This window comes from Podarcis erhardii, assembly GCF_964252035.2.
Source record: "Podarcis erhardii genome assembly, chromosome: 16".
In the NCBI taxonomy this organism is placed as follows: Eukaryota; Metazoa; Chordata; class Lepidosauria; order Squamata; family Lacertidae; genus Podarcis; species Podarcis erhardii.
In genome coordinates this window covers 27,477,355-27,498,140 of record NC_138514.1, presented here as the reverse complement: position 1 = coordinate 27,498,140, position 20,786 = coordinate 27,477,355, and the positions used below count along the sequence as shown (strand labels likewise).

Here is a 20,786-nt window from a genome sequence, read left to right as displayed (position 1 = left end):
ACTGCCCTCCCTCAAGTTTTTGCCCCAGGTGGCACACAGGACAGTGAACTCTTATGGAATTCATGGCAGAGAAGGCTACCGCTGCCTACTAGCTACGACGTCTATGCTCTGCCTCCACAGCTTCTGAATACCGGTTGCAGGAAACCGCAGGAGGGGAGAAGGCTCTTGTGCTCGGGTCCTGCTTCTGGGTTTCCCATTGAGGCATCTGGCTGGCTGATGCAAGAACAGGATGCTGGGCAAGGTGAGCCACTAGCCTGATCAAGCATGATCTTCTTAGGTTCTTATCAGTGCATGCTCCCGTTTGCATGAATCGTAATGTTTTATTTCAAACACCTTTTGCGCTCTGCACAGAAGAGACACCCATGCTGCGTTAACACCTTCTTGGGTTATTGCCCCCTCTCTTCCACTACCCAGTGTTATCTTGAGAAAGAAAAAACAACAGGCTTTGCTCCCCGAGATCCCCGACCCGTCACAAGGAAAGCCAGACTACGACGATCTTTCACTCGTGGCTCTGAAAAGCACTTACCTGTCTGGAACCTCCCCAGGTGACCTGCCGTCACTGTAAACTTATAACCCCATTCTGTGTTGCTCATGTCCGTGGTGAATCGATAGTAGAGGGTATCCCCTGTTACAAGAGCGAAGGAAAGCGTTCTCTTAAGCAGGGACACAGACAATCTCGCTCAAAACGCACACTATAAGCAAAGGGGCAGGGGCAGTTCTGAGGATCAGGCCAAGCTGCATGTCTGTGTTTTGCTGTTTTTCAGATTCCTGGCAGTATCCGGTGTGTTACATGGAGAAGCATGATCTCATTTTTCAAAAGAAGTTAGAATAAGAAAAATGCCATGGCCTAAAGGGTTTTACAACTGAGCAAGTACTGTCTCCTGAACACACCTCAAACACAACCCTAAAACCATCTCGACTTTTCAGAATTCAGCGCTGCAAAGGAAATTGCTCAAAAATTTCTGCACTGAGGAGCGGTTTGTTTTTTCAAAGGAAATTTGCAAGACAAAACAGGATTCTGATCCCAGATGCTGAAACGTCTGCTATTAGCAAATCGCTAATACGTTGCCATGTTTTCTGCATCTTTTAAAAATATTTTTGACAGGCAACATGTTCTGAACAAAGGGAGGATTTTATGGAACTCTCTCTACATTAATAAACCTCTCCCCGACGATGCTAAGGAAGCGATGACTCACAGCGCAGGAGAAGACATATGGTGTTTTTTGTTCTCTGCCAAGCTAAAAGAACGAAACACACGAGAGCTAAGGGGTGGTGGGGAGAAGAAATTAGGTCAAAACTGAGCCCACTCCAGAAAGGGGAAAGGGAGGAAGTTAAACTGTGGAACTTGCTCCAGCAGGAGGAAGTGATGGCCACCAATTTGGATGGCTTTAAAAGAGGATGGGACACATTCATGGAGGAGAAGAGGGCTATTGATGGTTGCTAGCCATGAGGGCTATGCTCTGCCTCCACAGCTGGAGGCAACAATGAGAGCAGAGGAACTACTAAGAGCACCCGAGAGGGTCTGTAGGGAAGGAGGCAGCCTTTCAGGTATTTGAACGACTTGGCACTCCAATACAAATATGGTGGGCCCTAAAAATATACACCTCAAGTGTATATTTGTTTGTTTATTGTTTATTTTACCTTCATTAAAATAAACAAACAAACAAATAATAAACTAAAACAAAATAAAAAAATTCATTCCAGTAGCACCTTAAAGACCAACTAAGTTAGTTCTTATCTGTAACTGAAATAATAAACTGTTTTTAATGTTGTTTTGATGTCGTAACATACTCTTGGAGCGAAGAGCAGGTAATAAAATAATATAAAAATATACAATTCATCCTTCAGGAGGTTTCAGCTAGTCTCTCAAATAATATGACTGAACCCACTTGCTGGCCCCATTCCCTGAGGACACCCAACAAGTGACCAGTAAGGCTAGTTCTTTTTCTTCTGGCAGCTACAAAATTGGAGGGGCCTCGCCACTGGAGAGTCTGTTCTGCATTCACGATGGACGGTTGGGGAGGGGGAGGTGTGGGGTCTGATGCTGTCATAGAAGTTAATGCAGTGGAACAGACTGTGTAGGGAGGTGACAAGAACCAACTCTCTTTTTTATAGTATATGATGGCCACTGACAATATTTGTCAACCGGAGAAAAAGATGCTCCTATTAAACTACCAGTGTCTCAAACTATGCTCTAGAGAGACTTGCTCCCGCCCTGTGGAAGGAGCCCCTTCATCTGAGCATCACAGTTCATGTATGCCCAGTTTCATTTAGTACCTAGGCGACTTTTGCTTCTTAAGCTGTATCAATGTTTCTGGCTTCTAAGTGTCACCAGAGAGTGTCAGCGCTATGTTTGCTAGCTTATCTAAGGGTCTCCCCTCCCCTCAACAATGCTGCAAAACTTTACCTGGAAGCTCGAAGTCTGTCCACTTGTGCGGAGGCCCGCTGAAGGTGTGGCGATCGTGGATGAAGTCACAGCTGCTGGCTACAACTAGCTCATCACAGCCCTCTTCCGTGTTACACTGAGAATCAAACTTGACGGAGAGGTATATAGCACCAGGGATGTGAACCTTATCCTGCGGGAGAAAGCAGGTGCCAAGCTTAACAGAGGACAAATGCGCACCACAAAGACAGCTGAGCGCATGTGAGGAATTGGGGCCACAGCCCATCGCTGGAGGCGAGGGCCCCAGAAAGCTGCCCAAGGTGAGAGGGAAAGGTTCCTAACCACCGCTGTAAATAAAAACGGGAAGGAATCCAACAAGAGGGAACGCTGACTGACTCAAAATTATAATGGCGGCCAGGGTGGGTGTTTGGAGTGGCAAACCTGAGGGCACAGAAGAACCTTGGTTGAAAGGTAAACGACGAAAGGGAAATGCTATTCTATGGATTCAAGTTTCATATCCTGAATCTGCAGGCTATGAACCAGCTTAGTTTAGTTCTCGCAGCAAACAAGCTAAAAATGAAAGGCTCCGATGAGCCTGGAACGCTAAGAGGTGGCTGCTCTCTGCAGCTCTTCAGAACAATTCACTCCTCCAGCTTCTCCTCCATATGGATTTCTGCGCTGAGGGTGGCTGAATCATCCCACGGCTAAGATGCACCAGAACGACCCATGTTCTAAAGAGGACTCTGCTTGTTCTGCCCAGGCATGATTCACTCCTCCGGAGGTCTCCATGGTGCATTATTAAGAGAGCTGAGACAGGTAAGAGTGACTCACGCGGAGAAAAAAAGGTGGGCTCCAGGGGTGGGAGGCTTCTGTAGCCTGTGGGGCAAACTTGGGCTTCCTCATTTGGCCCACTGGGCCATTCTGGGGAAGTCATACCTCCTGCTCCACAATGTCTTCACACAATATGTCAGGTGTGGGTAAGGGGAAGGCTTCAAAGGAACAATCGAGAGGTTAAGGTGGGCTCCTGGTTTCTTCACTGGAGCAAAGCACACTCAGACCCGTCTCTCAGCTAATAGCTAGTAGGAGCACACTTTGCCCAAAGAGGGGGAGGCAGTTTCTATTCAACAAAAACCTCTTCTGCCTCCCAGCGCTGCTCTTTGGAGATGCCCCGGTGTGGCTCCTTCCCACGTCCCACAAAGGAGCCACAGGTTGTTGCACCCACTTGCAAAATTCCCTTGTGCGGAGGTTCCCAAGCTTAGAAACTGCAGTGCATATGCCACCCTCCGAGCACATCTCGTTTCCACCTACACATAAATTATCTCAGTCATCCATTCAAATATATAAAAGGATGTCACATAGAGGAGGGATAAAGGTTGTTTTCTGCTGCTCCAGAGAAGCAGACACGGAGCAATGGTCCCAAACTACAAGAAAAAAGATTCCACCTAAACATTAGGAAGAACTTCCTGACAGTAAGAGCTGTTCGACAGTGGAATTTGCTGCCAAGGAGTGTGGTGGAGTCTCCTTCTTTGGAGGTCTTTAAGCAGAGGCTTGACAACCATATGTCAGGAGTGCTCTGATGGTGTTTCCTGCTTGGGAAAGGGTTGGACTCGATGGCCCTTGTGGTCTCTTCCAACTCTATGATTCTATGATTCTTTGATTCTAACCCACCTCAGAAGGTAGGCAAGAATTGCTACACCCTGTTTTGTACATGGGGAAATTAAAGCCAAGACCGTGTTGCCCATCTTAAGGGTTTTTGCCTGGATGGAATGTGTCCTTGTTACTTGGATGAAGTCTCTCGCTTGCAAGGGTGGAGGCAGAGAGGGTTGTGTGAGGGCGTGTAGTCACTAGCTGGCATTGGCTGCCCTGCTCATTCTTGCCTCTGGCCATGCCCACCACTGGCATGTAGCCCCACCCCTGCCCAGAAGTTTGCCCAGAAGAGAACGTGGCCGAAAAAAGGTTCCCTGTGCCTGCCTTACTTGGAAACCTGCCTTTGTAAGTAAAGCCAATAAGGCCATTTTCTCTCTCCTGCCCACGTCCCAGCTCTTGGGGGGCCGTCACCGTAATTTCACACAGGTGATGTCAGACTGCTGGGGGGGGGGGAAGTACCTCAAAATTTGTGTTGTTGTTATAGGGGTGCTTGGACTCCCGCACTTGGACGGCCATCCCGGGCTCCTCCATGAACTGACAGGCCGTCAACGCCATCGTCGCCAACATACTTTCGTTGCAGCCGCGGAGCACTTTCAGGAGAATCTGCAGAGAGCACAAGTTAAACCGGCTTCAGAAGGCGAAGGCGGGTTTGCAAATGCAGCACAGTTGGTATCATCATCACTCCATCAGCTCTGCTGAGACAGGCCAGCCCCATCAGACTTCTCCCCTCGACTGGCACCTGGGGGCAGCCATTCCCTCAAGATGCCTCTGTGGGAAATGGGGAGCAAAAGGCTCATTCCATCAGCTTTGCTGAAAGACCAGCTCCATCAGGCACCTCCCACCCTTGAACGGTGCCAGCTGGTCAATATGAGAACAGCCCTTTCAGAACTGGTTTCTCAGCTTGATTTCCCTCCCTGTCCCTTTTCCATTGTGTGCCATGGGTGTAAGCTTGTGGGGCAGGGACTTTAATTGATTGAATGTATTCTCTGGCAGGTTTTAAAGAGCCCTTTCCAAAGCCACAATCTTTCAATATGCCAGGGAGGGGTGTGTGTGTGTGTGTGTGTGTGTGTGTGTGTGTGTGTGTTTCTCTCAGAAAAAACTGCTACCTTCTCGCACAGCTGTTTCTCCTCCAGCTGCAAAAGCATATCCAGGATGTACGTCATGTGAGCCGGACCGCTGAGCTCCAGCATCTCTTCACTGATCGCCACGTCGTCGGGCCACTTGGCTAACAGCAAAGCCAAGGCGTGCCTCGCGTAAAGGACGGCGGTGGCATCGTTGACCCGGTAGAGGTAGCCGCGCACGGCCTTCTTGCTCCTGGAGTCCAGCTCCTTGTGCAGGAGAACGGAGCTCTTGGTGCGACGTTGCTTGGCGTAGCTGAGCTGGAGGTCGCTTTCCGTGTTGGTGATGAGCTTCTGGGTGATGGGGTTGGATTCTTCTGTGGCCTTGTTGCAGGGGGCAGGCTTGGACTGTAAAACAGGAGCAGGCTGCAGAGATTCGGGGTTATATTTCACTTCAAAATCCAACACCACTTACCACTCTGGGGCTTTCCTAGGCAGATGCAGTCCACATAGTTTGCGGCAGCTGTTTTCCATAGCTACTATGGACTGGAAACTTACATTACTGTGAGGCAGCTGAGAATGAGGGATAGCAGTTCTTAGCTCAACTGAGCATCCTGGCTGAGTGGGGAGGTTTAAATTGAGGCTTCCCGTGTCCTAGTCTAACCACTACACTTCACCGAATCAGCCACACTCATTTGCCACTGGAGACTAGTGTGACTCTTGGTGTCAACATTATGAACCTTTCTAAACTGAGTATTTATGTATTGCTTCTTCCTTCTTCTGTATACTCCCAATTCTTGGGATTCTGCAGTTTGGACATGCTGGATTCATTGCTATTTGCCCACCTGAATACTTCCAAATGTTTTATTTTATGTGCATTAGGTGCTCCTAGTACACTGATGTACGTGGAAGACTCACCAGACATGGCACAATAATCATGTCCGTATCGAGCGCTTTGGAAATCTGCTCCTCCGACCGCAAGCACTTGCTGGGCTGCCATTTCTGAGCCAATGTCCGGATCCTCTCATCCGTTGTCACCACATCACCGTCAAACCTTTAAGGGCACACCCAAGCATTTTGCAGTCAAATTCCAGAAACGTAAATAAAAAACAGGATCTTTGCATGAAAAGCCTTCTCCATTTACATTCCTGATGCTACTTCCCCTGGAAGGCTTTTGTTTGCTGAAATCTTGAATACGCTGATTGCAAAGCAGTTAAGTATTTAATGCCTCCCAGCTCTAATTTGCAAGATGCAAAGGGCGTGGAGAGCCGAGTTGGCTGACAGCAAGAAGCCAACCTACCACTTAGCTGCTCTCCAAGGGGAAGGAGTATACAGCACAGGGAAAGCCTAGAGGCTGCCCGCTAAATGGTGATGGACTCCAACTCCCAGCATCCCCAGCTACCAACATGGCCAATGGTCAGGATTATCATTATTCCACTTAATTTATTAATCGCCTTCTAAACCACTGTCTCAAGATCATCTACAAACAAGGTAATTCAAAAACAGCTTAAAAGCACGAAAATGGCAAATGCACTTATACGAAAACTAAAACCCTAACGAATGAGCACTCATGGTAAAGACCCCTTTATCCCACTGGGAAAGCCCGTTGGAACACAATTATCTTCACTTGTTTCCAGAAAGTGTATTTCTTGGCAGGAATGCTATTCTGCAGAAACAGGGCAGCCATGCTAAAAGCCCTGCTCCCAAGTTGCCACAAAGTGGGTTTCTGAGGCCTTTGGAACTTGCAGGAGAGAAAGCAGTGAGCCACTGAGACTGTAAGGGATGAGGAGGTTGCTCAAGTAACCTGGTCCTAAGCTGGTCCCAGGTCGAAGGGAGGTGGTGTCCGACACACATCTACAGTGGGTCACATTGGCTGCTCTTGTTATAGTGGAAGAACCTGACAGCAAGGCCTGTGCCTGGACTGCCTTCATTGGCTGACTCACTTCAGAGGAGGAATGCTCCTCTGCACAATGTAATTCCCTGCACTACATTGGGCGAATGGGGTCCATGGGGTCACGAAGAGTCGGACACGACTAAACAACACCACCACCACATTGGGTGAATACTGTTCTTTAGAAAGGTACTCAACTCTTCCTCATAACAGTTCATTAAAACACACACAAGCAACCCCTTCTTCCCATCCCACTCCTGGAAAGGTGGTATCCATAATGCTCTTTCCCTCTTTTATTTATTTGTCCTTTTATGTTGTTATCTCACCTTTCTTCCATCACGGAACCCAAGAAGGCAGACATGTGCTTCCTAGGCAGTCACCCACCCAAAGCACTGGCCAAGACCCCAGATGTGCTCATACGCCTTCAAAACATGTCCTTTTGTTCCAACATTGATCGGTCAAGCCGGTGCATGCACCCACCCAGCTCCTCATTTCCAGCTAGCCTTGGGAACTCCTTTACCTCTTCTGGACCTCCAGGAAGAAAGAATCGGTCCTTTTCATTTGCAATTCGTACATGGCCCGAAGGATATGCAGAGGGGCGTCAAGGGCATCGTGGGTCATCTGGAATTAAGTTCAACAGGGGTAAAAAGTGAGGGAAATGGTCAATGCTTTTACTCTTTGCTTCTGGGGGACTATGATTCAACAATGGGTGTGTGAATTGCATGTGTTGTATGTGTGAGTCAGCCTTTGGAAGTCCCAAATTTGAAATCGGGTTTCATGAGCACATTTAAGCAATGCATTCATTAAGCTTTCTTTGTTAGTATCTTGTGGGGCCACAGAAAGGGGAGTTCCTGCTGCCTAATCTATCAGTTCATCCTGAGAACCATCAGAACTTCACCCAAAGCTGCTGAACAAAGATGTAAAAACAGCATCAGCAACTGTGGTCCAGTAGTACCTCAAAGACTAAGAAGTTTCCTCCTATGGACTAGAGTTCATTTCAGAGAAAGACACTTCACACATCTGCTGAAGTGGGCTCTAGTCCCTAGGTCTGGACATGATTGGAAACTAGCCAACTGCACAAAGGTAAATATTACACTTCTTGCTCCACCCACTTTTGCCTCTGGCCCTGCCCACCACTCGCATGTGTTCCACCCCCCAAAGGTTCCTTAGAAGGGAATGTGACCCCACAGACTGAAAAGAGTTCCCCACCCTCGAAATAAGACCCGATCTGTGCAATGTGAGCTAACATACTGTGCTGCTTGGTGGCCTGGGCTAGCTCAGTTGGGAGAGCACGTGACTCTTAATCTGAGGGTTGTGGGTTCGAGCCCCACATTGGGCAAAAGATTTCTGCATTGCTGGGGGGTCGGACTAGATGACCCTTGTGGCCCCTTCCGACTCTACAATTCTGAGATTCTTGCCTGTTGCTAGATAAATGTCAAAAGCGTACCAGGAAGCATATTTTGGTGGTTTCATCCAAGCCCTCCAGTGGATCGAGCCTGTTCTGGTCAGCATCCGTGGGAGTGACAGCAGACTGATCCAATGCTTGATCCTGGTCCCTTTCACCAAGGTCTGGGCTCTTGTGCTCCGCCAGGGAGCTTATCTCCTTTTTCGATGAGTAAAGCATGATTGACAAGATCTGCAAGAGACAAAATGCAACTTGAATGTCGGTGGCAGACTAACCAGGCCACACAACCTGTAGGCTGACCTTCGTCAACCTGATACCTTCCAGATGTTTGGGACTTCAGCTCCAACAACAACAACAATTTTTAAACCTTTCCACTCTAGGTGGTTTCCAGCAAATGGGGGGGGGGGGGGAGGAAATGTCAAACATTAAAAACTTCCTGATACATCCCAGCCAGCATAGCCATATCTGATCGGAGTCGTGGTCCAAAAAATATGGAAGGCACCAGCCTGGTGACGGGTGCTACAGAGCCTTTTTGGCTAAGGATGGGGGTATAAATGCCTGACTGCAATTGCAGTCAATATCTGAATCAATGCAACATATGTGGCTGCCCTGTACAGAGTTAGGCCCACCCAGCTTAGCACTGTCTGAAAGGACTGGCAGGAGATATAGGTTATTATGTTGATATGGCAGCGTGGGAAAGTCTTTGGAAAGGAGATTTAAAATTTATAGCATGCTTACGCATTAAAAGAAAACCACATGAAGCTGATGTATAGATGGTATTTGATGCCTAGCAAACTGGCAGAAATGTGTAAGTCTAAATCCAATGTATGTTGGAAGAGGGTACTTTTTCACATGTGGTGGTCCTGTAAGGTTGCAAAAGCCTTCTGGGAAATGATTTATAATGAACGGGGGGGGGGGGGAATGCTTAAAATAACTAAGATCAGAAAGAACTATTTATCTATGCTACCATGGCTGCCCAAATGATATATGCACAAAACTGGAAAGAGGAACTGACCCCCAAAAGAGATGAATTGATGGAATAAGCAGGGATGGCAAAACTTAGCAGAAGATTAAGAGATCAGGATGATAAACTCTTTGTAGCAGAATGGGGGAAATTTATTGAATATATGAAAGCAGCCTGTAAACAATTAAAAACATTAGCAGGATTGATATAAACACGAGCAGTAAGGATTTTAAGGGAATTAAAAACAGATAAATGGGTAAAAAGGATAAATTAAGATATGCAGTAAGAGAATCTTATAGAAAAGTAAGAAACTGCAGAAGAGGAGGGAGGGAAATCGAAGAAAACATTACTGGATTTGTGTGTGATTTATATTTATTGTTGAATAATGTAAAATGGGAAAATGGGAAATAAAAATGTATTTTTTAAAAAAAAAATATATGAAATGACTGGCAGGAGGCTCAAGAGGAATTAGTCCTGTTTAGGTGTTCAAAATAAGGCTCAAAATGAACACAGTTAAGAGTCTCCCCTCCAGACCTCCATAACTGATGCATGAAAGGTCACAAGAGGAAGACAAGGTCGGTGCAAGGATCTCCTCTACACCCCTGGAGGACTGGAAAGAGCTACCGCAGGTGAGCAAAAGGAATCGTTTCAGACGCAGGGGATCAGCAGCCCCGCCAACTTGGAGAAGCTCCTGCATTACCTCCAAGTCTCGGAGAAGCCAGGTCTTACTGAAGCCTGTTCCTTTGCTGCACTTCTTCACCAGCAATTTAAGCAGACCCGTCTGAAGGAAGGCGGTGGAAATTTCTTCAAAGGGATGCATCTGCCAAAGGCAGGGGAGAAAAGAGAAGAAAAACCTGTTGAAACCAGATGTATCACAGCCCAGATGGAAAACTGCTTGCCTGATGTGGCTTTCGTGTAATCTTTACATCTTAAACCTTATACTTGGCTGCTTGAATTATACTCTCTGAACCGCTTTTTATTCCTGCCTCTGAACAATATCATATTCAAAAGGCATTGGGCGCATGAAGAAATAGGGAGCGACCAGGAATAATGCAAATCTTCTTCCAGCACCTTTTTCTGAGGTTTGCCCCCTTGTTTCTTTGAACTGGGGTTGGCACCGTTCTGCTTTCTTCTACAGGCCACTTCCAAAGTCAAACGGATTTCACGTTTGTTTCCCCCTCTTCCCTCCCCGTTCCTTTCCCCTTGTGTGCTATGTTATCTCTTTTTAGAACTGTAAGCCGGAGGGCAGGGGGCATTTAGTTTTAATGGCTTGTCTGCAAGCCACTCTGGGAGCCTTTTCAGCTGAAGAGTGCGGGATCCTAATGCTCTAAACCAGGGTTTCCCAAACTTGGGTCTCCAACCTTTGCTGGACTACAACTCCCACCATCCCTAGCTGGCAGGACCAGTGGTCGGGGATGATGGGAGTTGTAGTCCAACAACAGCTGGCAAAACCCTGCTCTAAATAAATAAGGTGTAGTGAAGACCACTGGCTTCGCTGCCTAGATCCACCGCACATAGTACCTGCCAGGCTATACTGTACCTTAAGCGTCCTGTATAGCCCCTTCAGGGCAAGAGATAAGACCCAGGTTGCTTCCACAGCCTCTGCAAAGCTGCTGTTGATGCTGGTCTGGAGGAGATGGCTGGTGATGAACACAAAGTGCTGGAGGTACTGCCGCAACTGGCACCGAGACTCGTCATCGGCTTCTCCGCACGGCTGAACCAGCTGGAGGTCTTTCACTAGAAAGCAGAGGAAAGAGGTAACTGTGCAGGTCTCTGCTGGGGATCATGGCCTGGTTCAGTACTGGGGCCAACCTTGACCTAACACCCCAAGTGTTCCACGGAGAGCATCAACCCAAACATCAATTCTATTTGCTTAAAAAATAAACAAAATCAGGTATACATAAAAGTGGGACGCTGATTGTGCATCAAAATAACCCCAATGCAGGCAGCAAGGTAGAATATAGAGATTTTGTGGTGCCGCAGCATTTATTTTGCCAAACGTGCCACTGTTTAAGCAGCCACCTCTGAGCTTCTGTCTAGAAAAGTAATGCATAAAAATGGTGATGCGTTCAAAGAACCAAACACCTGAAACCCATTCTCAAATCCCATCCAATTAATTTCCCGCAACAGTGAAAAATGAACTGCCTTAGAAATAATAAAAGAAAATAGGATTCATGGGGTTCCACAACAGTCTTCGTGTTGTGTGGCCATCACTCTCATTCATTCATTCAAACATTTTGATTCCTTCTGCCTGCCAAGGTCATTTTTACCTGTGATCTCTGGAATCTATGCCTTTATATGGATTTTTAATGATGTGCATTTTATTTGCGGGGTGGTGGTATGCAACTAAGTTCCATTCACAGCAGACCCATTGAAATGAACGTGACCTCATTACAGCCATTAATTTCAACAAGTCTATTCTGAGTAAAGCTTAAGTTGAACACCAACCTGGGTGTTGCATTTGTTTTTACTGTTTGCATTTTAATATGTTGTTGTGGTGTTGTGATTTTAAACTGTTGCCCTGAATGGCAAAAGGACACCAGAAGGGCAAGGCAGAAATTTCTGTGTGAAGGAAGTAAAACAATTCATTCATTTGTTAACCAACTAACACAAGTCACTTCTTTAAAAAAGAAAAAAAGTGAGTGTTCTAGCCCTTGTGACTGTGAAGGCAGCTAAGAGCAAAACCAAGTGGTGCAAGAAAGGGGGATCATGCTGAGATTAAGATGAAAGGAAGAGGTGTAGAACCTGCTTTTCTCTTCCGTGTTTTCATGTCCACAACCACCGCCCTGTTCTTCTCTGTGAAGTGCTTGAGGATGATCACGTTGTGGGCCTCATTTGCGTTGTCGATATACACAGACCGGGTCCCCATGCACAAGACCTGTAGGCAGCGGAGAGAGAAAGAAAGAGAGCAGAGAGGAGGTCAAACTCCAGGCAAGGACTGACCACGACTAACTTTTATGCATCCTCCCCTGCCCTAGCAAAATGCATTTTTGTTGTTGTCGTTGTTGCAATTGTGGCAGCGCTCCCTGGGAAATGGTTCCGCAGCGGCAGTGCTCTAAAGCTCAACACACTCACCTCTGGAAAGCCTACAAGTACCAGCAAGGTAAAGATGTTGGTGTGTTTCAGCTGGAAGGGCAGCTGCTTGATGCAGTGGTCTGTGAACGCAGCAATCACACTGTGCCATTGTGCAGAGGCGTTCAGGGCTCGGAGGATGTCGGCCATAGTGCATGCCCAGTCGAGGCCTACACGGCTGAAAAACAAAAAGTTTGGGGTTTTCTTAGCCTGAGCAGCCCATTTAGCTGTGTGTCTGTGTGCGCTATTCATGCACCAGTGAGGTTTCCAAAACGACAAATGACTCCAATGATCAAGCAAAGGCACGCTTCCCTCTGATACTTAGCAGAGATTCCTTAATCAAGGGTGGACAAACTTTCTTGGAAATGACAGCTGGCCTCCCCCCATAGAAACAGCATGTTTGGTACACTCTAGGGCAGTGGTCCCCAAATCTTTTTGGGCTACTGCCCCCTCCATGGGTCCACAAACTCATCCCCACTGCCTCCTGCCCAATAAAAAGCATTATTCAGAATACTGTAGTCGTTTACACAGCCCGCTAAGGATGATAATAACACCAAAAAATTCAAAACAGTAATGATAAACTGCACATTCATTCAAAATCCAATCAAAACTATTTAATTAATTCAACAAAACTGATGAACTAGATCCAGCTATTACCGATAATGAGATATCTTGTGAAAACTCAGAACCACAAATACAAAGAAACGTGACTATAGCTTTGAAAGCAATCAAGAGCAGTAGAAGGTGTTACACTTCAGCCTCTAGCCCCACCTCCAATGCCATCTCTGCCACCACCTTGCTAATTCCACCACCCCTGGGGTGAGGGGGTACTGCTCACTGCTGCAGGGTAAAACCATCACCTTCTGAAGACCTACAAAGCTGAACCACAAACCGTAACAGCTTCCACTAACCAGCTCATGTTGCCAGGATGGAATGGGGACGGGTAAATGCCCCCTCACTATGCCAGAGTCCAGGCTGGTGCAGCAAAGAGGCCTGGATCAGGCCCACTGTAGTGATACGACAACAGCAGGGCCAGCTAGGGACTCAGTGGATCCTGTGCTTGCCCAGTGCCGCAGTCCATGGGGGTGTGGGGGTGTCTTGCACTGGCTCTTGCAGGCGGGGAGACCGCCTGCAATAACTTCTGCCCACCTACCATTCCCTATTCCAGGATTAGGCAGAGGAAAACTTTTTTCTATGTACCTGTCCAGGCAAACTGCTCCCAAGCTGAAGAGGAGATGGGTCGTCTTCCATCCTTCTGGCACAGAGGACCCATCAGCAGCAACGAGGCCGTGCTTGGCCGAGAGGACCGTGGTCACGGCAGCATCTACTTCTGCAGGCATCAGCCTCCGAATCAACTGGCCCAGGAGCCCCAGGGTTAAGTGGTAGGTTTCATTCAAATGGCCGGCATTTGAGATCACAACTTGAAACATGAGCGGGAGGATCTGGTCCAGGTTCATCAGAGACATCGTCGAGTCCTGCAGAGAGGGGAGAAGGGGGCAGGAAATCAGAGGACTGGGGATGTGCTTCACTCCTTTTCTCCGTTTCCAGTTTTTGCCTAATTCCAGCTGGGAATGGACTGCTGGTCTCACCTGAAATGTGTTTGTAAGGTAAAGGTAAAGGGACCCCTGACCATTAGGTCCAGTCGTGGCCAACTCTGGGGTTGTGGTGCTCATCTCGCTTTATTGGCCGAGGGAGCCAGTGTACAGCTTCCGCGTTATGTGGCCAGCAGGACTAAGCCACTTCTGGTGAACCAGAGCAGCGCACGGAAACACCGTTTATCTTCCCGCCGTAGCGGTACCTATTTATCTTCTTGCACTTTGACGTGCTTTCAAACTGCTAGGTTGGCAGGAGCTGGGACCGAGCAACGGGAGCTCACCCCGTCGTGGGGATTCAAACCACTGACCTTCTGATCGGCAAGTCCTAGGCTCTGTGGTTTAACCCACAGCACTACCCGTGTCCCAAAACAAATGTCTTTGTAATGGGTGTCAAATCAACACCTGGCCTTCAAGGCAAGAAATGTTCTGAGTCAAGAGCACATAGCTCTTTCCTGTCCTCACTCAGTCTGTTTCCTGCCTTCATCCAAGGTGGGCTGTCTATCCAGCTGTTTATTCACCTCTGCTTTTTACGAGCAGGCCCAGGGTGGATGGATCAGCCTCAGGCTGTCCCATTCAGCAGTCAGCTGCACTCTCCACACCCAGTTGCAGGTTCAGGTGGTTTGATGGGGTCCCAAGGATGGGAAAAGGACATCCCCACCGCCCAGTTCTTTGTCAAGCCTCTGCCCTCTTCTCCTCCAGCTGCTTTACCCACTTCCATCTTCTTGCCACCCAGAAACTCCCTGGCTTCCCTTCACCCAGTTTGTGCAGATTCTTACTGATTTCAAGCGAGGCAACATGGCAGCCAGCAACCCAAGAATCCTCTTCTGGGAGCACTCGGCAAATATCTCCTCTTGGCTGGGCATTGCCTTCGCTTCAGCTCGGCATGGAGTCAAAATGTCGGCAACTTCAGCATCTGCAAAACAAAAGAAAGCAACATAAATTTCTCCAAATTGCAGAATTGTCATTACTGTTGAGGTAGCAGGTTCACAGTGTGCTCCCTCCACGTGCTTGACTTTCTCTCGCTTTCGGCGCTGACCATGGTGCAGCATTGCATCTGCAATGTGATAACCGTGGTTATCTTTAACTTTCCTTATATTTCCTTATGCCCTGCAAGATCAGACCAGAGGACCATCCGGTCCAAGAGTCCTGTTTCCTACAGCAACCAACCAGATGCCCCTGGGAAGCCCCTCGCAGTAAATGAGTAGATCATGGTTAATCACCAACAGATGGTATTTAGAGGCATGTCTCAGATCACTGAGGATACAGCCATGGATTGATCTTTGAGTACACTGTCAGCAGTATGCTGGTGTCACACAGCTCTACTTCTCCTTTATATCTGCAGGTGAGGCAATGGATGTGCTAGACCCTTCTCTTGCCTTGGCAATAGACTGGATCGGAGCCAACAAACCGAAGCTCAATCCAAGTAAGACTGGGCCACTGTTAGTGGGTGGTTCCCTAGAAAGAATGGATGAGAGGTGGCCTGCCCTTGATGGGCTTACATTCCATCTGAAGGAGCAGGTACATAGCTTAGGGGTACTCCTTTGCTGTCGCTGGAAGCTCAGGTGGCATCAGCTTCGACTGGTAGTCCCGCGGTGCCACTATCTGGACAGGGATAGCCTAACTTCTGTTGCCTATGCTCTGGTAACCTCGTAAGCCAGATTACTGCCACGCGTTATACCACCTCTCCCCATATGAACCAACCCAGACCCTGTGATCATCACCTGAGAGCCTTCTTGTGTCTCCCCCAAAAGAGGCCCAGAGTGTGGCTCCCCACTAATGGACTGCTCTCCCCAGGGAACCTCACCTGGCATCTTCATTATACAGCTTTAGGCACCAGGCAAAAGTGGTTGTTTCTTATAACTAAGCCTTTGTCTGATTAACATTCTATGTCCTTCTAAACATGTTTGTAGGAGGGTGGTGGTGGTTTTTGATTTGTTCTTGTTCTTATTATGTATTTTGTGTTCTCGTTTTGTATGTTTATGTTGTGATCTTCGGATGCAAGGCGGGCTACAAATTTAATAAATAATAATAATAATAATAATAACCCCTTTAAAAGTCCTCTAAGTTGGTGCAATGCATGGTGTGAAGCAGCACTTCTTCGAAGCATCTAGCCTCAATTTAGCCAGTCCTCCAAGCCACCTGCACTCCCAAGCACAGCATCACTTCCTATTTGCAGTTTAGTGCTAATCAAGGCTTACTCAATGTTCATATTGGTAAACTATGACTAGCACTTACCTTTCCTCTATTAAGTTCTCTGAACATGCATAAACCTCTGCTCAGAAATTTTTCCCTCTCCTTCCACCAACTCATTTCTCCACATTTAAGATAAATATAGTTTGTAAGGCTGCTGGCTAGGGTGTCTTGAAAGGCACTTGGTACATTTTAGGCAATTTAAAAATGATTACTATCGACTACATGTTATTACCAGCTGCAGGCGCAGAGTAATTTTGATGCCAAACAATGACAGAGCCACCAACTTAGAAGAAACATGTTCAAATGATAAAGGAGAAAGACATTTAAAAACAGAGTAGTGACTTGTAATTCCAGGAACCAAAAAGGAAGTAATCTTTACCTGCAGATATAGATTCCTTCGCTTGAAAATCTGAATTAAGGTCAAGCTTCTCTCTCTCTTGTGTTACCACCTCTTTCTTCAGTGGAAGGCCGTTGGAGGGCTTGCCCTCCGTTTTCACTTTCTGCGCTTGTTCGGTATCTGCAGAGGCCTGGATTTCATCAGTGTTTCCATTCCCCTACGAATAAAGGAGAGGTGAAAATTGCAACAGTGCTCTTATGCAGTTGGCAAGCCTGACTTGTCAAAAGCTAAAACAAATAGCAGGGTGGAGCACCTGCAGGTTTCAACTTCACCAAATTGGGCTGCCTTAAGAAGGTTCTCCCCCCTCAGCCAGAGGGATTTGTTTCCACTGAGTCCTGATCCAGATGGGTCCCTAACTTCCAGAGCATAAGGAATTTGATAAGGCTGTACTCCATCCTTCCTGGGATGGAGGAAACTCCCCAGCTGACAAGCGAAGGGAGTGGGTGGTGGTGATTGGCAGTGTAGGTGTGCGGGAAAGAGGACGTGTGTGCTCAATGAATGGGTGCGCTTGCCATGTTCCTCATGAGATGAGACCTTCGATTTCTACACTTTTGAACTATTAGCTATCAGCCTGAAATTACCACAAATACACAAAACCAAGGTGAAGTCAGATTCAGGCCCTGGGAAGCCATCATTCATTCCACCCACCTCTCATGTCTCTTTGTTAACTAAAATAGGATTCTTCATCAATAACAATATTCACATGTGAAGGTATACCACTGTTAATCGTTTGCTGTGAATGTGGAGCTCACTCCCACCTTCTAGAAAACAGGAGTCAACACCCTCCTGTTCTGCCTTATCTGCTTATAAGCTGCAAAAATCTGCAGTGCAGGGCAGCTTTTGCCTACCCGGTATATCCTACAGCTGTTTTGGTTTATAACTCACAGCAGACCAAGCCAGCATGGCCAAAGGATGCTGGGGCTGAAGAGAGTTGTAGTCCAAAACATCTGGAAGGTACCATGTACACAGAAGTTGGTATAGGCAGTCATTATAGCTGCAGAGAATCATAAAAAGCGACACCAAAATAGGGACCAGTTTGAAGCCTCTTTCATTTACATTGAAGCATTTTTAAAGATATATATTTACGTTGCAGTGGGTGAAAGATGCAGATGTTTCCATGGCTCTCTCACTAGTACCGTCTGTGGAATTTTCAATTGATAGTATCCCCTTTTCAGGTAAAGATTCACTTTCTGGCAACATGCAGAGCAGAGCGAGGCTTTTCAAACCTGGGTGTGGGGGAAGGAAGATAAGATGATCCAAAAGCAGAACATGAATGGACCAGATCCTAAATGCGTACAGGGGTGAGGGTAGAGGAAAAGCAGGAAATAAATCCAACTCTCATCATAATTAGAGCAAGTTCAGGAACCTGAGGGTTAAGAAAATGAACTCTGGGTCTCCCTCACCCCTCAGCAGTGTTCAAGAATCCAGACCAGCTCATATGGGGTTTACTGCCACTGCTGAAAGCCTCCCTTCCAAATTATCCTATTCCCTAGCCACCAGGGATGGGGAAAGGCAGCCTTATGGCCTGAACAGTCCACACTGGGTAGAGAGTAGTTTAGCAAAAAGAGCAGTGCAGGTACAACGTGTTTTGACCGCGGGGGTTTTAAATGCTGGAAGAGGGTGTCCCAACAACCCCCTAATCCTTTATTATTTAAATTTCTTAGCCACTTTTTTTCTATGGCAACTCAAAGTGACTTACAATATTTTAATCAAAAAACACATACACCGGCAAAAAACCAACACTCCTACAATAAAGCATCCCACCGATGCAAAAAGTTAACCTCTGCAATCTCCATCCTGAAATGGAATTCAGATGCAGACCTTATGGCAGTGCGCAAGGATCCCCCAGTCCTCCCTACGCTGCTGAACTACACTTCCCATCAGCCTCAGCAGGCATGAACAGTGGCCACGGATGAGGGGAGTTGTAGTTCAGTAACAACCAGAGGGACAAAGGCTCCCCACTCCTACCTTACAGCTTTATATCAAAGCAACAGGCCTTAGCACGTGGGCAGAAACTATGCCTGGGATAAGCAATGTGTCGTCCCCCACTCCCACCGATGCTCTGCTCTGGGTCTGAGCAGCCATGCCCATGTCCTTCACCTTTCCCATGCTGCACTTTCACCAGGCAGTCCCCAATCAGCTGGATGCACTGCTGCTGCAGGGCCCTGGCGTGGGCGACGACCTGGGGGTCAAGCGCCTCCTCGCCATCCCCTTGCTTGCCGCTTGACAAGTCGGCGCTGTAGAGAGCCAGAGCGGAGAACAGCAACCAAGAGTAGTTGTGAAGGTAGGGCTGGATGAGCCGATGGCGGTCACTGATCCGGATGGTCATCATTGGGTGCACTGTGACGCTGTGGGTGGGCAGGTGGCTAAAATGGAGGGGAGGGGGGAAGAAAAGCAGAACTTCTCGTTACGATGGGATGGCTGGCACTGCTACTAGAAAAATGTCGGCAGGGTGCATGTGACTGCCTCTAGGCGCAAAGCGGGGTTGTGCTCTGCGGGGCACACGAGCACAATACAAGTCTCTGCAACCTGGACTGTCATCTTCTTTCTTGCTTATTTTCTGAAAATGCTTACAACATACAATCCTCGTATGCTCCCAACCCCCTCAAAAGTACTGCTCCATCCATATGGGATCTGCACAGTTCCTGGCACTGGAAACAAATTCATAGGGCAAGGATGTAGAGGTACCCTATTCCTAATGTGTCAGATTAGTAGGTTCAGGGGCGGGGTGTTCATAAAAGAAACCAGGTACACCCGGCAAGCGTGTGGGCTCCCCACCCCTGACTCAAGCTAGATTGGGAGAAGTGCTGAGCAAATTGCACCTGCGGATTAGCCAGGATTTGCCCCCACCCCTCCACCGATAATGCCAAAAAGTAAAGGGAAAGGTAAAGGGACCCCTGACCATTAGGTCCAGTTCTGGCCGACTCTGGGGCTGCGGCGCTCATCTCGATTTATTGGCCGAGCGAGCCGGCGTACAGCTTCCGGGTCATGTGGCCAGCATGACTAAGCCGCTTCTGGTGAATCAGAGCAGCACATGGAAACGCCGTTTACCTTCCCGCTGGAGTGGTATCTATTTATCTACTTGCACTTTGACGTGCTTTTGAACTGCTAGGTTGGCAGGAGCAGGGACCGAGCAACAGAAGCTCACCCCGTCGCGGGGATTCGAACCGCCGACCTTCTGATCGGCAAGTCCTAGGCTCTGTTGTTTAACCCACAGCGCCACCCATGTCCCAAAGTAGGGGTGCCCAATTCCCAAGCGTGATCCCGTTAAGATTCAGAAGGTTGTGAAGGCACAGTACCTCTCAGAGTACTTCTTGGCGGAGTAACACCCAAAGCAAAGGTCAAAATCTTCGCACACGTTGCAGTTCATGCGCTGCCCAACGATAATGCCCTGGCAGTGGTCGCAGGCATATTCCATATTGACCATGTCGTGGTTCGCCTCGTGGCCTTCGGGTCTCACTCCGCCTACATGGGATGCAAAGGGACAGCAACGGGTGTTCAAAGCAGCCACCGTTCATTCAATCTCTACACCACTCTTGCAGCAGAAGTGTTGAATAAAGCCGTTTCCTCAGCCTCTGCTGCCTAGTACCTTCCAGATGTTTTGGACTACAGCTCCCATCAGCCTCAGCCAGCACATGGGGGTGTAAGCTGTAATGCCAAACATCTGGAGGGCACCAGGTTGGCAAAGGCTGATATGTTCCGATTTCTCTTTCTTAAACAGGCTTAAAAATGACCCTTTGGGGTGCACACTCAGTGTCTTTGCATGGGCCAAGAGCCAGAAGGTTCAAAGTCCTTGCTGGTAAGACTTTTGAATGGCAAAAAATTGAGATGTTTTGCTTGCATGGAAAATGCCTTGCTGGATGTGACCAAAGACACATTTAGGTTCCATCAGCAGCCCATTGGGAGTCTCTGGGAAACTTGTGAGAGACGGAAAAGCACTTCTTCTCCACTGCGTCTGGTATTCTGAAGTTTACTGCTTTGGGCCATGGAGGTTCCATTTAAGTATCACGACTTATCACCTGAAGTGAGAAATGGGGAGGCCAAGGCTCCAGTTCAAAGCCTGTCTTTGACACTTCCGGGTCCGCTTGGAGCAGAGAAATGGGGAGCCGGTGGCCCTCCAGATATCGCTAGAATGCAGCTTCCATCAGCCCCAGCCTGTATGGCCAAGGGTCAGGGATGAT

At 47.8% G+C, this 20,786-nt stretch overlaps 1 protein-coding gene across 2 annotated transcripts in view; it reads right to left on the bottom strand.

Annotated features, from left to right (window-relative positions):
* ZZEF1 (zinc finger ZZ-type and EF-hand domain containing 1) overlaps positions 1-20,786 on the bottom strand; it is a 74,807-nt gene that overhangs the window by 8,509 nt on the left and 45,512 nt on the right. Inside the window, exons 35-51 of one of the 2 annotated variants that reach the window (XM_081843428.1) lie at positions 19,905-20,070; positions 18,706-18,971; positions 17,692-17,831; positions 16,588-16,762; positions 14,792-14,928; positions 13,621-13,895; positions 12,424-12,598; positions 12,094-12,226; positions 10,889-11,085; positions 10,049-10,168; positions 8,427-8,615; positions 7,500-7,600; positions 6,007-6,142; positions 5,137-5,514; positions 4,490-4,633; positions 2,408-2,576; positions 527-625 (exon numbers count right to left, since the gene is read on the bottom strand). In XM_081843428.1, coding sequence (XP_081699554.1) covers positions 527-625; positions 2,408-2,576; positions 4,490-4,633; positions 5,137-5,514; positions 6,007-6,142; positions 7,500-7,600; positions 8,427-8,615; positions 10,049-10,168; positions 10,889-11,085; positions 12,094-12,226; positions 12,424-12,598; positions 13,621-13,895; positions 14,792-14,928; positions 16,588-16,762; positions 17,692-17,831; positions 18,706-18,971; positions 19,905-20,070 — 3,000 coding nt within the window. The remainder of the gene's footprint in view (positions 1-526; positions 626-2,407; positions 2,577-4,489; positions 4,634-5,136; positions 5,515-6,006; positions 6,143-7,499; positions 7,601-8,426; positions 8,616-10,048; positions 10,169-10,888; positions 11,086-12,093; positions 12,227-12,423; positions 12,599-13,620; positions 13,896-14,791; positions 14,929-16,587; positions 16,763-17,691; positions 17,832-18,705; positions 18,972-19,904; positions 20,071-20,786) is intronic. The other variant, XM_081843429.1, reaches the window with a different exon arrangement.